Source organism: Bos grunniens, chromosome 22 (genome assembly GCF_055505025.1).
Source record: "Bos grunniens cultivar Pamir isolate PY7600 chromosome 22, Bosgru_T2T1.0, whole genome shotgun sequence".
NCBI lineage: Eukaryota > Metazoa > Chordata > Mammalia > Artiodactyla > Bovidae > Bos > Bos grunniens.
Window position 1 is genome coordinate 11,140,599 of NC_141186.1, and position 17,604 is coordinate 11,158,202.

The following is a 17,604-nucleotide window of genomic DNA, read 5'->3' on the forward strand; positions in this document are numbered from 1 at the left end:
TAAGAAAGTTATTCTTGTACATATAGAGTATTGATCATTTAAAAATGACCCCACTGCATAGGTAATAATGCTTGGTTAATTTGTTTTCTAGGATGTTAAATTTGCTATAAGGTCCCTTATAGAGTGGAGTCTAGTCTTATTGTTATTTGTATCCCTGCAGTGTTTTTAAAAGCCTTATAGTGGGCATTTTGTAAATACATCTTTAATTAAATATACTTAGGAAAATTCATGAGCATTGCTTAAAACAAAATTTTTCATTTGAAGCAGTTTCTGTTTTTGATACTGTTTCAAATTTTTACCTTCATGAATTTTTACATTGTCCTTATATGTTTGCTGAGAATGGGATAATGCATTTTCTAAGAAACAGTCAGTCAGTGTTTTAATTCATTGGTTTGTGGGAGTTACTAAGTGCTAAATTCAGGAATTAAGACAGTTCAGGGGTTGTTTTGGCAAATAAGACCTAAAAATAAGGGCATTAAAAAATCTCTTAAGAGAATATTAAGAATTTATAGGTTTTAGATTCTGCTAAACATCAGGAATTACAGGGCTAGAGATCATTTGAATCCTTGATACAACAGAAATCTAATTTCAGTGTATGAAATAGTTCAAGTTAAAGAAATATCCAGTGTGATCCTCAATGTGCATCATAAGATGGATGTATTAATTCACAGTAATTCAGTGCCTTTTTTTCTTAAAAACTTTTTTTTTTAATTCAAAGGATAGCTAAAACTGAATTTTCTCCTTATCTTTAAAAAACAAAGCTAATGAATTGTAACTTTCTATTACTATGCCCTTGTTGGATAGCAGCCTATATTTGAGGTGGCTTAGGTAAAGTTACCTTGTTATTGCAGGGAAGGGAGAAAAGCATTTCTTTAAGAAAAATAGCCTCTCAGAAGTTTAGCTCCTTTGGTTATATTTGTGAGTCTAAAGCTATGATCCCAGAGTTGTTGCTAAATTAGCTATTTAGCCTTTTCTCAATCTATGAAATGAGAGTGTGACTGCCTCAGCCTGTGTGTCCTGGAGGTTGCAATCATGTATGGGGTGAGATCCTTTCAGAGTCTGATTCCTAAAGAAAGGCCCAGCCCAGCAGCAGTTACCTTCTGGGGTGGGGCCAGTTCAGCCAGGTCTCAGCCTGTGCTTTCGGAGCTCTGCAGTTATCCTGGGCTGTGACTCGGGAGACAGCTTATATTATAAGGAATGTTTTTGAGGCCCAGGCAGCTAGGCATCTCTGCTGAGGAGCCTCTGTGTGAGCTGTATCTTCAGCATTCAGTGTGCTTTCCTGGTTACTAAGAATGAGTAGTCTTTCATTCTGCCATCACATTTTATAAGTCAATATTGAAATAGATACTCAGTTTAATTTATTGCATATTTATTGAACACTTACTGTATGTGGCCTGATGTTTATCTCCATGATGAATCTGGAGATGAAAATGGATATCATCCCTACTTTTAAGCTGTTTACCATATAGTGGGAAGGTGGACCTGTTCTCACTAGGCACAGTGTGATACAGAGTGTAGCAAGGGCTCTGAAAAGCAGCACCCCCATATTTACTTGTGGGGAGGTCAAGGGCATCATGGAGAAGGAGGTGTGTATACAGGCCTTTACCAGGGGGCATAAATTTTGATAGATGAGCTCAGAGAGGAGGAAAGCCCAGACAGAAAGTCCTAGACAGGAAAGTAAGTGTGGGCTTTCGAATGACAGGGAGACTGCTCCAACTAAAGCACTGCCTCTGTGATGTGGAAGTGACTCTGCTTAGGGCTGCAGGGTGTAGACGGCCTGGAGTGTTTCAGAATTCTACCTGTAGGTTATTGGAGGGTGGCCCTAAAAATTTTCAAGCAAGGGTTGATGCACTCAAGGGTAGACATGATGTCTGTTTTTAGACATTTCTTTTGTTGATTTGCCCAGTTCCTGTATATTAACAAAGAATTTGAAATGGAGACCAGGCTGTGGTTTTAGGATGAGCCAGAATACATTAATGGCCTTTGTGATTTGGTCATCATCTGCCGTTGTTTCTTGTCCAGCAGGATCTGTATGTCATCCCACCTGTCTTTCTTCATCTTGCTTTTGCACACATTGTTCCTTACTTTATGAGGCAGATGATTTTTTAGACCACATGTGTGATACACATTCTTACAGTATGAAGTTAAGTAAACTCCGGTCTTTCTTCTGTCCTGGCACTTTTTTTTCTTGGATTTTGATCCTTCATGCTATTTTTGGTACTTAAATTCAGCCTGTTCTCCTTTTCAATAGAAACTGTTTCTCATTCTATCCTTTATTGAATTCTCTAAGGAAAACCTGGTAGGAGAGGCCACTTCTAAACCAGGTGGCTCATTTGAACTTTTCCTTACTTCCCAGGGCCTGAGGATATTGTATGTAGAGTAGACAGGCTGATTTCTTTCCCATGGTATGGCAGAGAACCTGGGCTTTCCATTAAAGCCAGGGAAGAGCTGTAAGTCTTTACTGGGTAACAAGCTGCAAATTCAGCATCGCTGATGAGTTTAGAGGTGGGTTTCCCATTTAATGTTTTTAGAAGTGTGTTGAGGCAACTAGCCACAGTTCTTTTTTTTTTTTTTTTACATGTTTGTGCCTAAGTGTATAATATATATGGTTTCATAATGGGTATAAGTGGACTTTCGGGTTATTCGAACTTGATAAGCTAAATTTACAGAGTGTTAATAAAAAGAATATTGAAACAGTTACTACTGCTTATTTCTCTTGCCATTTCATGCCACATATATGCTTGGTTTCTAGACTTCAGTTTAGCACAGAAGATTCTATTCTGTCTAGGCAATACAGTTTAAAGGGTGAGGATTTTTGTAAAATGCCTTTGGTATTCTCCAGGAACTAAGTTGTATTAAAGGTTTTTTTTGATCATCAGGCTGGCAGCTGCTGCTGCTGCTAAGTCACTTTAGTCGTGTCTGACTCTGTGCGACCCCATAGATGGCAGCCCACCAGGCTCCCCCGTCCCTGGGATTCTCCAGGCAAGAACACTGGAGTGGGTTGCCATTTCCTTCTCCAAGGCGTGAAACGGAAGTCGCTCAGTCGTGTCCGACTCTTGGCGACCTCATGGACTGCAGCCCACCAGGCTCCTCTGTCCATGGGATTTTCCAGGCAAGAGTACTGGAGTGGGGTGCCATTGCTTTCTCCCAAGCTGGCAGAGGCAAAGATAAAGGAAGGAGAGTCAGACTCTAAAATCTTGCTCTTTATGGTTTGGGGTTTGGGGTTGAAGAATAGTGTTAGTTGACCTGTTAGTTGAAATAAGTATTAGAAATACATGAAGTGCCTTGCCTAGGTTTAACACATAATAGGAATTTAAAAAATGTTAGTTCTTTTCTAACATCTCCATTCTTCCTGGAAATAATTATGCTTTTCTCCTAATGCTGTGTGTTCCTAAAATTTTGATTAACTATATTATGTCATCTTTTGCTCCGTGACCTTCTGCAGTCACACTTCCCTCCCTCCCTGCAGTCTGCCCAGAACACATGCACAGTCACGTAACTGTGAACACAGAATGTTAAGAGTCAGTTTCCTGGGTGAGCCTCCCCGTCCTCTGTAGCCCTACAGTAAGGAGCACTGCTCCTCGTCCTCAACAGAGCACTAGTACCTGAACTTGTATGTGAGCGCTGACCTTGTTATCCTACTTATTTCATAAGTGGTATCTTCTTTCCTCTCTGTCTCCCTCAAACCATCTCATCTTGATACAAAATAGGGAATTTCAGCCTTTGAGGAGAATTTTCCACGAGCTTATGGGTGACAGTCTGGCTTACGGTATATTTATTTAGATCTGCACAGTTTATGATCTTGTTTTGCAAGCCACCATGTGTAATGTTTTGATTCATCCTGTTTTCTACCAAACAAAACATCTTGTGTTTATTTAAAATGTAATTTGTATTTCTATTAGGCTGATGTGCTGCATGTCTTAAAAAAATACCTATAAGCATGTTCATGTTCATGCAGTAGCCCATGTTTATGAGATATATGATGTGATTTAGTTCAAGCGGAACTTGGGAGTATCTAATTCTGATTATTTAGAGCATATGTTTTGGCAATACATCACTTATTAGATAGATTTCTACAAATAAAAAGCCTTATAAAATGAATGAGTAATAAAGTTTCATTTTAATAAGACAAAGGGCCAAGAACATTAGAACTTTATATGGCTTCATGCTATTGTGAATACATCTTCTTAAAATAATATCAACCCAGGCATTGTGAGGGGTCCTTTCAAATTGAAATTCTGTAATTGACTGTTATTTCCTTGACTGATACCTTCACATCATACTTCTTTGGTCGTGGCTTCCATTGAGAGCACTAAAGAATCCCGCTGGCAGGACATGTCAGAATGGGGTGAGAGCCATCTGCCCTGCTGCCTGGTGACTGTCTCCTGTCTTTCTTGTAGACCATGGCAAAGGTTATAACCACTGTACTGAAGTTCCCTGATGATCAGACCCAGAAAATTTTGGAACGAGAAGATGCTCGACTCATGGTAAGCTTTAAGTATAGCCTACAGATAGAAGACGACTTTATCTTGTCTGTTTACATTCTGTCTCATTTACAAAGACTGAGTTGGTAAGAGAAGTTTAAAAGTTTTCATCTTTATTGTAGTATAGCCTGAAAAATGAAACTACATTATGAATATTAAACTGAGGGCAAATCTGAATGGATGCCCTCAAGGAAAGAACAATCATATTTAATAATATATATGAGGTTGACACTTACATGAGCTGTATGAAATTTCTGGAACTTGGGCTCTTTCTGGGAAGGACAGAAAAGGCATTTGTTCTGGTATGTTGAGTAATAGTTTTTTTAAACCAAATTATATCATGATGTAGGTGTTTGGTAGATTATAGTTCCTAAATCTATTTCAATTGATTTCCAAATATAATAATTCTTAGTGAAAGAAAAGCATTTTTTAGCTTTTGGCCTTTACCCTACAAGGGAAAATATCAATAGATAACTGAATTATTGGGAAATTTTTGTGTGAAGTCAGCTATGATTGAAATGAAACAAGTACACACTTCATAAATTATACAAAATTGCCCTTGCCTAACTTCTTTTTGTCTGCACCAATACCAGAATAAGATCCATTCTAAGCAGAGTATGAACTCTGTGATGTTTCCTGTCTGACCCCAAACTTTCTCTTTCTTCTGTCTTTTCTTGTCTTACTAGTAGCCTGCAGGACTTGCACATCTTCCCCTGCAATCTCTTTACCTGTTTTGTGATGACAGTACTGCTCTTCTTTTACTCTCCTATTTAAAGCAAACAAAGATCTGCTCTTTAGTGATGGGTTAGCCTACATCTGAGTGTCTCCAGTAAGAAAGACTAAGTCAATAAGTAGTTACATCTCAAAGAATACCATCTTATCTCTACTGACTGTGTGTGTTTCTTAAACAAATTCTGGCTTATCACGAGCCCAAATAGCCCTTTCTGTTGGGGTCGCAAGTCTGTTCTGGTTCTAACCTGTGGAACTCAACCAAAAACCCTGAGATGGCCTGGATGGAAGGCTTTTATCCTACAGGCTAACCCCCCTGGCACTTATCAGCCCCCTGTGATGCTCCTTTTCTTTGACCCAGTGCGTACTCTGACATCTTCCTGGCATCCTTTAAAGTCATCCAGCATCCCTGACTTTAGGCCCAACTCCATTGTATATTGTGTTATCTGTATATATTTTCTGGGACAACTGCAGCTATTCTGGCTAGCCTTTAATTATGTGTTTTTTTTTTTTTTTTTCTTAAAACATTTCTCCCTGGTATCTAGTGGTCTGAAAAATATTCTCATACCTCTGTAGTTAGCTCTGGTTATAGGTATTTTTGATAGAGAAGTAGGTAACTATAATGTATGCCCTTCATCACTAGAGAGAATGTTGTTTTAAATTCTAGCAAACATCCAATTCTGTAACCTGTAGTTCACTCAGAGTGGTTTTCCTCTTCACTGAGTAAAACAATTGTCTTTATGAAAACAAAATCTCCAATGCAGTTTGAGCCTGTTGACATGATTCTGTCATTATGGTCCAGATATGTAAGAAAATATTTTAAAATGAAGTAAATAGAAAGTTTTTTTTTTTTTTTTAATCTTCATTCATTCTCCTGTAGCTGCTACTTGATGATGAGGTATGGCCAACCTCTCCTCTTACTGTTAGGCTGCAGTTTGTCAGGATTTGGAATATAGTATAGGCTCGTCCTAAGTCACTGCTTTGGCAATGTGGTAGGACATTTGCCCTCATCCTGTACCGGTACCCCTGGCCCCCCTGCCCCGGCCGGTCCCCCACATGCAGCCTTAGATTGTTTTGCCTTGAAAGAAACTATTCGAATAGATTACATGTAAATAGTGAATCATGTAAAATGGGAACACATGTACACCCATGGCTGATTCATGTCAATGTGTGGCAAAAACCACTACAATATTGTAAAGTAATTAGCCTCCAATTAAAATAAATAAATAAAATTTAAAAAAAACACACAAAAAACCTTTGAAGACAGATGGAAAAGTTTCTTTCTTTCTTTCTTGAGTTTAACTGAAAAGCAATCTTTGCAAAATATTACATTGTTTATTCATGAATAAAGTGGTATTCATTCTAGATAGGGATGAATTGGTGACTGATCCTTCCTAATTACTTATCCCAGAGGCTGACCTGCTCAGAAAGAAAGCCCCAGACTTCCACTACTATTTTAAGCAGTCTCATCCATCATTCAGTTCAGTTCAGTTGCTCAGTCGTGTCCGACTCTTTGCGACCCCATGAATTGCAGCACGCCAGGCCTCCCTGTCTATCACCAGCTCTCGGAGTTCACTCAGACTCAAGTCCATCGAGTCAGTGATGCCATCCAGCCATCTCATCCTCTGTCGTCCCCCTTCTCCTCCTGCCCCCAATCCCTCCCAGCATCAGAGTCTTTTCCAATGAGTCAACTCTTCGCATGAAGTGGCCAAAGTACTGGAGTTTCCAAGGAAATCCCAGGGCTGATCTCCTTCAGAATGGAATGGTTGGATGTCCTTGCAGTCCAAGGGACTCTCAAGAGTCTTCTCCAACACCACAGTTCAAAAGCATCAATTCTTCCCGCGCTCAGCCTTCTTCATAGTCCAACTCTCACATCCATACATGACCACAGGGAAAACCATAGCCTTGACTAGACGAACCTTTGTTGACAAAGTAATGTCTCTGCTTTTGAATATGCTGTCTAGGTTGGTCATAACTTTCCTTCCAAGGAGTAAGCGTCTTTTAATTTCATGGCTGCAGTCACCATCTACAGTGATTTTGGAGCCCCCAAAAATAAAGTCTGACACTGTTTCCACTGTTTCCCCATCTATTTCTCATGAAGTGATGGGACTGGATGCCATGATCTTCGTTTTCTGAATGTTGAGTTTTAAGCCAACTTTTTCACTCTCTTCTTCCACTTTCATCAAGAGGCTTTTGAGTTCCTCTTCACTTTCTGCCATAAGGGTGGTGTCATCTGCATATCTGAGGTTATTGATATTTCTCCCGGCAATCTTGATTCCAGCTTGTGCTTCTTATAGCCCAGTGTTTCTCATGATGTACTCTGCATATAAGTTAAATCTTTTGCTTAATAAATGAGTTCAGTTGACTCTTCTATTGATGCTTGTTATGGCGAATATAGGAAAATTGAAGACTTGGAAGGTATGGTTGTTGACCTTTTGGAATCTTTCATTTTAGGCAGAGGGAAAAGCATCCATTCATTCATACATGAATAAAAGACATGGTTATGTAATATAATTCAAGTTATAAAAGCAGATGCTTAGGAAATTTGAAATGTTATAGTAAGCATGAAGTGAGGGAGATCTCAGAGATTACGTATACATCGATTTGATTAAACTTTTGTCAATATAAAGAGATTTTTGGTACTTGATAGAGTCATTCATGATTGTTCCTTATTTGATGGAAAATTAAGATTATATGGAGAAAGTGGAAGCCTAAGTCACATTGGCTTTAAGGTCATTGTCATTCATAAATGAATGATGGGAATCATTGTTTTTGAACAAACCTCTTAAAGAAATCACAACTAACTTCGTACACTGATGAGCTGTACCTGATGAGAGTGAAACACTGCTAAGAGTGATGACTGCTCTTTCTCTGTAGAAGTATCCAGTAGAAAGACGTCTAAATGTGTAGAAAGCAAAGCTTTTTAGAAGGTTTTTAAATAATCATTTTAAAGTTACTTAGTCACCTTAGCTTTAATTTAAATGTATGTTCCAGATGGGCCATTTATGCAATTTGTTATAACCACAGCTACAGTTTCCTCTCTATTAAAATCAGCAGTGTTGACTGCTATGTTATTTTAAATTTCAGGGCTGCAAAGCTGGTATAAGTAAGCCAAGCAAACCCCACCGCATTGCAGAGCTCCCTCCTCTGTCTGTTAGTAATTGGGGCGCTTGAGAGATGGTGCATTGCACTTTGTGCTGACAGTGTGGGCCATATCAGCGTTGGCATTATTTAACAGATACTAGAGGAGGGATACTGTCTAAAACCTTTGCTTTATAATCCTAATGATTATAAGTTTGCTTTCTGGCATGGATCAAAAACTGTCCCTGACTGCTCATAAGGTATTTTTCAATATAGCACCTCTGTACCATATGTATCTCCCTTCCCCTCAGTGAGTTTTATAGTCTTTGAGAAACCCCACTACAGAATTCAACAGTTATTATTTAATAAGTGGTTTCAGAGTTTAACCTAATTTCAAGAACATACTTTGTAGATGAGAAACCATTATCTGTTAAGTAAGATTACATTGCTGAGCCTAATTAAAGTCTGTTTACTTAAGGATCACCATGTGGAGAGAAGGAATTCTAATCCTTCATTTGACAAGTCTCAGAATCTCTGAGACTTGTTTCTTCACAGAGTCTTTGTTTCTTCACAAAACTACATTATCTTGCTAGGATTGTTGAAGAACCAAAGTATGTTTACTGCCCCAGCTGGAGTTTTGTGATGCTGGGGCGACTGGTGGGGCTGGTGGGGCTGGTTCCTTAGCCACCATGTAGCAATGGATAGGACTAGTCTTTCCTAGAAAATGAGATTTGGAAAGGTAATCTAATAATGTTCAAGATAAATCATGAAAGACCTCACTGAGTACGACAGTCAAGTCATTTAATGGGAAGGATACCTGCTCCAGCCGTGTCCCATCTCCAGTCCCTGCACCTTCGAGTGTCAGCAGCTTTGTTGTGGGGAGAACTAGTTAGTGCTCAACAGCTCAGCCCCTGGATGACTTTGAGCAAACAAACACTTTTCATATTTCTGGCCTTGCTTGGCGAAATGAGTATGTTGGATTATTCTATCTGCAAGGTTTCTTTTCCTCTGAAGTATTAAGTCAGTTGTAAATTTTGAAGTTCTTTCAAGTGAGAAAAAAAGGTCTTATATGCAGGAGTCAGAAGTTAAAGACACATGCCAGATGCACATAGCTTTGTGTTCCCTAAGGCAGCCTTTTTACTCCTCTCAGTTTTTAGCATCTTGTGCCTGATACTTGATTTTGTGATGGTTTAGGTAATTTAAATGGCCAGAGTAGTTTGAGTTTCAGGATGGGAGCAATAGTGAATACGCACGTGTTTAGCTCATCTCATTGTCTAATTGAGTAAGACTGCCCTTACACCATCAGATTTTTTTTTTTTTTTAAAGAAAGTCTTATTTATTTAGGATAATTACAGTAAGAAAGTTTATTTTAAAATGAGGTGCTAAATGATCTCTTGGGATTGAGAAGTTCTTTTGTTATTTAAAAAGTGGTTCTTGTAGGGTGCTAGCAAACTTAATGACTATTTCCTTTGACTCTGTTAAAAGAAAATTTTTCTATTCTATTGAATAAGGTTTGGCTTGCTTTCATTTCCCGTCTAATCTGGTCGGTTTTAAAGACCGACCTTCTGTTGACCTTGTTATTGCCTTGTTTTCTTGCTGATCCTTTGTGTCGTGTCACATCCTCGATCAGTCTGAATTAATAAAACCATCAGAACTTTTCAGTATCAATAGGTATAAACATTCTCCATTCCAGTGGACATTTCCGTTTTCCTTTGCATGGTCTCTGTAGCTGCATGCAAGGTGGGTTCAAGAAACAGATGCACGTAAAACCGATGCATAGTGAAAAATATGGCCCCTGTAGACCATGTATTTGTTTTCTTAAAAGTGGTTTTGCCTCTTAATTTTGTTCAGAATACATAGTGTGTGATCATTGCAAAGAAACACTGCAGACAATGCAGGAACATTGCTTAGAAAGGGAGACCTCGATGATCTTCAGCCTCCCAGCTCTTTCCACCCTGACAAGATCATGTTTGCTGTTGGTGTTGGGAACATCCCCAGCTTTATAATTACATAATTATATTTATTCCTCTATCATTTAGGTATTTGACTTTATAAAAATGAGAGTGTGCAACAGCTTGCTTTTTTCACTTATTTTTATATTCCACCTCATTACAAACTGATTTACCTTCTTCTTTTGATTGGTTGATATATGGATGTCCTGCAGTTGAGTTCATCAATTTCCTATCCATAGACACGTAGGTTATTTTAGTTTTTCAATACTTAACATTCATAGACACAGGGAACATACATATATATATTTTTTGCATACTCCCACAAGTTTTCCAATAGGATGTTAGCCTTATTGTGTTGTGTGTGTTGCAAATATTATTTTCTAGTTTGTCTTTTGATTTTGTTGCTTCTTACTAACTGCACATTAAATATAAATGATAAATAAAAGGATGCTTCCAAGGTTGGTCACACTAAGAGTAGGCTCAGATCTTATAAACAATTCCTGTCTTTGCTGATACTGTTTTAAAGCAAACTAGGAAGTCAGTTAATAATCTTGGATTATGACCATGTTAAATAGGACATTGAATTTATTGCAAAAGGTTGCTACAGTAAAACTGTGTTTGCAGAGGTTGGGTCCCTTTGAAGGCAAACTTTGGTTTGGGTCATCATTCCTGAAACCATTTTCTAATATGGTGTTGAATTACAAGAGAGTTGTTCGTTGATAAAATTAACATATTTTAGGAGTAAATTCAATGTATGGATGCACTGTATTCACGTTCATCAACATTTCCCCCCAAATTGTTGGTGGTAAAATGAAATTACGTAAATCAAATTGTAATGTATGCTTGAATGGAATTATGAAGCAGATCCTTTTATAAACTGAATAATCATGACTTAATTATATCTAGCATATAAATATGTAATTAAGTATAAAGTACATCTATAATTGTGTTCTTTAAGTTCCGAATAAAATCTCCACTGTGTAGTGTTATAGTTATTTAGGATGGGAGGAAGTGATTATAGATTCCTTGGTTTGGGGATATGTGAGAAATTTAAGTACATTCAGTTTAATCCTTTGAAGTTCATAAACACATATAATCTCTGTGTTATGTTAAGTCTTAAAACTAACCCAATAAGCTTTTTTTCTTCCTGGCTTTGTAGTATACTTCACCTCGCAGTGGTATCTTCTGAGTAAACCATCAGTCTGTGCTTAGTTAGCATGTGGTGAGTGAAGAATAATATGTCTTGTGTCTTTTGTGCAAAAAATCAAATGTATTGCATGATACTAACCATTTTGCTGGAATTCTTTTTTCTTTTGTTTAATGAAAATATGATTATGCTATGGGTTAATACAGGGATTCTCTGTTAATTTTGCTTTAATATGTAGATTAATAATCACCACCACCAATGTTACATAATTCTAGGAAATTTTAGTTCTTTAAATAGCAATTGAAAGTTTCAAAATTGCTGTTTGAAATTTTGCCCAAAAATCCCCCTAAAAATGTTTATGTATTTTATATTCCTATTTGTGTTTTATTTCTTGAGAATGGTCTTCAAAGTTAATAAAGATTATGAGAGAGAAATGAAAAATCATTTTCTAGATAAGAGTGATATATTTCACAAATCCAGAATGTAAAATATTACACAGCTTGCTTAGAGTCAGGCTAGTCTGAAGTAATGAGCACTGCTGCTGCTGCTAACTCGCTTCAGTTGTGTCCGACTCTGCGACCCCAGAGATGGCAGCCCACTAGGCTCCTCTGTCCCTGGGATTCTCCAGGCAAGAATACTGGAGTGGGTTGCCATTTCCTTCTCCAATGCATGAAAGTGAAAAGTGAAAGTGAAGTCGCTCAGTCGTGTCTGACTCTTAGCGACCCCATGGACTACAGCCCACCAGGCTTCTCTGTCCATGGGATTTTCCAGGCAAGAGTACTAGAGTGGGTTGCCATTTCCTGCTCCAGGGAAGCATACAGTATAGCAAAGTAACACATTTGTCCTGAGGAGACCCTTAGGCAGCTGCTTTAATTGAATGTGGCTGTTTCTAATTAATGTGTTAGTACAATGAGGTGGAGGCATCTAAAATGTTTGGATACACTTGATTGTCCTCACATTTAAACACCCCTCCCATCACCTCTACATATTATCCATGTTATTAGCATGATTTAATACTCCCTAAAAATTTAGGGTATGTCTTTATCTCAAACTTTGCATGAATTTTCACAAGTGACAAGCTGAATCACAGTCAATAGAGTTTATTTATAATTAAAGATTCTCTGTGATTATTAATTGAACTAACATGCAACTAACAGTATCAAGTTTTAAATGTTAATGTACAGCATTTTTTTAACCTTCTAAGTTCAAATATCCTTTCTGCCTACATTTGAATCTCATTTTTATTTTTAATGTGTATCAGTTAACTTGTTTTGGTGATTGTCTAAAGCTATCATTAGTCATGTAAATTCCATATCTAACTCAGTAAGTCCTCACCTTTACCTTTGTTTATAATATTATAAATACTGTATCATGCTCCTTACTGCATTTAAATAGCATCATTTATCACTTAAAATGCTACCATGTAGCATTTCTGTTGATTGGTAACTTGATTGTCTTCTCAACTTTCAGTTAGAAAAATTTCAAGCAAGATTTGTAAAATTTAAGTAAATACTCATACACCCTTCACCTATATTTACCAGTTATTAACGTTTTGCCAGATTTTCTCACTCTCACTCTTGATTTCTCTCCATATATATTTTTTCTCCTCTATGACATTTGACAGTTGCTTGCAAACATTGTGCTTGTAAGCATTTGACAGTTACTTGCCAAACATAAATCAAATATCTTACTAAGTATCTTCAAAAATAAGGACCCTTTTCCTATATACTCACAATACAGTTGCCACTGTTTGGAAATTTAATATTAACACAATGCTGTTATCTAATATATAGTAAATACTCACATTTCCCAGTTTTCCAAATAATGTCTCATAATTTTTAAAATTTCAGGATCCATTGGGAGATTGCATTTTGTCGTCATATTCTTCAGGTCTCTTTTGAACTAGAAAAGTCCTCCCAGCCTTTTTTTGGTCTCTCATGACATTGACATTGTGCAACATTATTGAATCACACATGAACTTCTCTTCCTGCAACAGTGCAAGCTCACGTTTGAAAATAATAACTGAAAAATGGTTTTAAATATCACAGGAGATCTTTTTCTTATCTTCTCTAGATTTTTAGGACTAACGTGTGTTGAATGAGTTTTATATTAATAAATTGTAAACTCTTGGAAATACGTCCTGAGTGGTGGATTATAATAAAGTCGGGACGACTGTAGTACTTTCTCTAGAACTGAAAGACTCTCTCTGTTACTTAATCTTTTTTGGTGGTTTATTTTTATGCATTTTTAACTTCATACTTGATTTGACCACTGGCTTTTAGAATCTTATCTAGAGAAATCTTATTAGGAAGGTTTAACATCATGTCTTCTAAACATATTAAGGTTTTAAAATTAAGTTTGTTAATTTCAGATGAGGCATACATAATTTTTTTAAACCAATAGGTAGTTGTCCCTTGCTGCTATGCCTAGCATCCTAGGAGAACTGTAATATATAGAAACATCAATAGAGAAGAAGGAAAAGCCTTTTCTCCTCTTAAATCTAGCCTGCATCCTTGAAGGCTTCTCCCATGCTAGCACGCTTTCTCCTGGCTTTCTCTAATCATGACCTGGCAGCCTTCGGTATGTGCTGCAAGGCTGCAGTTTCTGATTTCATATACAAATACTGCTTTCAGGACTGCTGACTAAAAAGATCATTCTAAGGACGTAATGTTCAGAAGATTCCTTCAGGATTTAATATTTAGAATATTTGTACTTCAGTCTTCAGACTATATAATTTTAATATAATTTAACTTGAAAAAATAAATCTCCCAAAAAGTTAGCTTTAAAAGTTTTTTTGTTTTTTCGTTTCTTTTTTCTCCTCATCCTTTTTCTTTTCCAGTCATGGCTGCGGCCTTCATCTTAAAGAAGTTGGGAGAGTGATGCTGGACAGACCTGGAAAACTGTGTACATTTGCTGTTGGTAGTACGAAGCTGTATTCAGGGCCCCTCATGTAGCCCGAAGACCAAGAAAAATCTGACATTGGCCCTCGGAAAGATTGCAGACTGCCTTTAAAATAGATTATTATATCAGTGGAGAAACAATAATAGTTTTGGGGGTTATCAATTTTTTGTTGTTGTTGTTGGGAAGAGTTTTGTGTTGTTTAAAAGATATTTTGAATAACTTAACCTGATTTATGGGCTCACTTCATGTTCCTTTCTTCCATTCTTTTTGTCCCTCTTTTTAAAGAACTGCTTGACTTTCCTATTTATTTCTAGGGTGATTTTTTTTTTTTTTTTAAAGACTTGTGCAATACATTTTGAGGTGAAATTTAGTGGATTTTTTTCTGATAAATTAGAGCATTTAATTGACTATTTTATCCAGATTGATTTGTTGAATATTTGCTGAAGACTAGTTCTTTAAGCTCTGACATATGATAAATCCAAATGGCAGTACCTCATTGTTTACTTAGCTTTTGTACTTATATTTTTCAGAGGAAAAAATACTACTGTAAATTGTAAATAGCCAATACATAACTGTATCGTATGCAAATCTGTGACTGTTGGCAATATCATCTCAGAACAGAAAAATAAAGTTTATTTACTGTATGAAATGTGCTTACTGTGTTTTTTCCTAAATTGAAATCTCTTCAAAGTAGTTTAGAATTTATGTTCTGTCTGGGCGAATTATAATGAGGAACTGTTTGTCAAGAGAGCTGAATTGCTAAGTATTTGGAAAGATTCTTAATGCATTTAATCATGGAGTATTTTTCTAATGTGTCAGAGCTTGTATGGGAGAATAGGCTCTGTGTGTGTGTGTGTATACATGCTTACAATGATAAGTCTATTTATATTAAGGCCCATTAAAATTCCTGTGATTTTAATTGCATGATATTTTATCCTCAGGATACTATCATTTAACACCATGTTCTCTACTGTTGAACATCTAGGATGGTCATTTTGATTCAGTACTCCATGATGATCGGCCTGTCCATATTGTAAGCACACTGGAAAGAACAGTCCAGGACCAACCCGTCTTTCTCTCAACAACCTTTGATTGCCAAACACGGACACACTTCAGAAGACCGTGTGCCAGGTTTGTCTGGCACTCTTTCCCCAAACATTCCAAAGATGTGATGTGTGGGCGAGCATTCGGAATCAGTATACTCTTAAGAGCACTGCTTCAAAACTGAGCTTCACTCAGATCTGAAGTGTCAAAGATGCATTGAAATAGCAGTGCCTGCAGCGGTGCTACAGGGGTGTGCAGGTGGGGGTGTGGGCGAGGCAGAGGCCTTCCTTCCACACTCCAGCCATTGTTTCTGTAGTAATAACAGTTCCCTTATGCCTTCCTTTAAAATCCTCTTCAATCAGGTTTTGTTGTCAAGTTCTTCAGAAGTGTCCAAACACCAAACATATGTGAATATACGACACTCGGTAAACAATACGGCCATTTAAAATTTTACTCTGAAGAGTTAAATTGTGGGTATGGGTGCATCTCTTACAATTTTTCCATTGCTTATTCCCCTGCTGCAGGAAGGCTGCTTCTTGCTTACCACACACCTGGATTGGGCCACCCTCCCCTATATTTTGTTTTTTGGAAAATGGTTATTTATTTGACTGTGCCAGCATGTGGGATCAAGGTCCCTGACCAGGGATCGAACCTGGGTCCTCTGCATTGGGAGCTCTGAGTCTTAGCCACTAGACCACCAGGGAAGTCCCATGCCCTGCTGTTTTAAATGGGGAATGTGTAGTGTGTTTCCCTGCCCCTTTTTATCATCCCACCACTGTGTGTTGGGGGTGGGTAGGACAGATAATTCGTATTTCTCATTCACAGGTTTCCAAGAAAAGTTAACTCAAGATCTGGGGTGGCTCACGAGATCCTGGATATAATGTTTGATGCTACAATTGGGTGAGACTTTGGGGAAATTTTGGGAAGATGATGAATGTATTTGACGGGCAGTCAGGAAGGAAATGAATGTCTATGACCCAGTGAGCAGATTGTGGTGGACTAGATTGTTGCTTCCAGTTCTTCTCCCCCTCCCTGTATTTGGATCATGCATCCACATACTTTGTTATCAGGGTTCACAGTACCTACTGTTAGAGTGTGTGGAGTACATTTCTTTACCTAAACACTAAGATTGGCTGTATGACTGTGGTCAATGAGTTTTGAGTGGACATGACTTTGCCACATCTGAGCGGCAGTTTTAAGAGCCCTTGCATAGTTCAGCCATTGCCTTTTTATCTCTGTCATGAGACTATGATAAAGACATGAGACAGAGTTCTGCCTTAGCTTGGGCCCTGGGATAAGTGATACATTGACCAGATGTGTAACAAGAGTAAGAAATAAGTAGTTATTATTATAAGTCACTGAGATTTGGGGGTCATTTGTTACTATAGCATGCGAGTGCGTGCTAAGTTGCTAAGTTACTTCAGTCGTATCCGACTCTTTGCAGCCCCATGGACTGTAACCTGCCAGGCTTCTCTGTCCATGGAGATTCTCCAGGCAAGAATACTGGAGGGGGTTGCCTGCCCTCCTCCAGGGGATCTTCCCAACCCAAGGATCGAACCCAGGTCTCTTGCATCGCAGGTGGATTCTTTACCATCTGAGCCACCGGGGAAGCCCTACTCTAGCATAACATAGTGAAAACTGACACACTGTGCAAAAAAAGAAAAAGTTGTTGCAGGATAGTGTGATGTCTTCAGTGTTTAGAAGTTTGACTGTGATATCTTGGTGTGGATTTCTTTAGGTCTCTCTTTGCCCAGCTTCTTAAACCTACAGGTTTATGTCTTTTACCAAATGTGGGAACTTTCCAGCCATTATTTGAGTATTTTTTTTAGCCCTTCCTTCTTCCTTTCCTGCTCTCTTTCTGGGACCCCAACGACAGGTTAGATGCTTTGTTATAGTCCCACGAGTCCCAGAGGCCCTGTTCCCCCCCTCCCTTTTTTTTTCCCCAGCTTGGTTTCTGTTGTTCAGATTGAGTAATTTCTCTTGTTCTATTTATAAGTTCATTGACTTTTTCCTCTGTCCCTTCCTTTCTGCTGTTGAACCCATTCACTGAGTTTTTATTACTATGATTATTTATTTTTTTGATGTGGGCCATTTTAGAAGTCTTTACTGAATTTGTTGCAATATTGCTTCTGTTTTATGTTTTGGTGTTTTGTCTGTGAGGCATGCAGGATCATAGCTCCGTAATCAGGGGTTGAACCCACACCCCTGCATTGAAAGGCAAAGTCTTAACCACTGGACCACCAGGGAAGTCCCCCATCCATTGAGC

At 38.0% G+C, this 17,604-nt stretch overlaps 1 protein-coding gene across 6 annotated transcripts in view; it reads left to right on the plus strand.

Moving 5' to 3' along the window:
• Positions 1-17,604, plus strand: part of GOLGA4 (golgin A4) — a 124,247-nt gene that overhangs the window by 95,364 nt on the left and 11,279 nt on the right. For 3 of the 6 annotated variants that reach the window (XM_086365870.1, XM_086365872.1, XM_086365873.1), the window contains 3 exons: positions 4,401-4,487; positions 11,406-11,468; positions 14,233-14,943. In XM_086365870.1, coding sequence (XP_086221996.1) covers positions 4,401-4,487; positions 11,406-11,435 — 117 coding nt within the window. In that variant the 3' untranslated portion in view covers positions 11,436-11,468; positions 14,233-14,943. Of the gene's footprint in view, positions 1-4,400; positions 4,488-11,405; positions 11,469-14,232; positions 14,944-15,279; positions 15,426-16,163; positions 16,239-17,604 lie in introns of those variants that run through there. The other 3 variants (XM_086365869.1, XM_086365868.1, XM_086365871.1) reach the window with 2 other exon arrangements.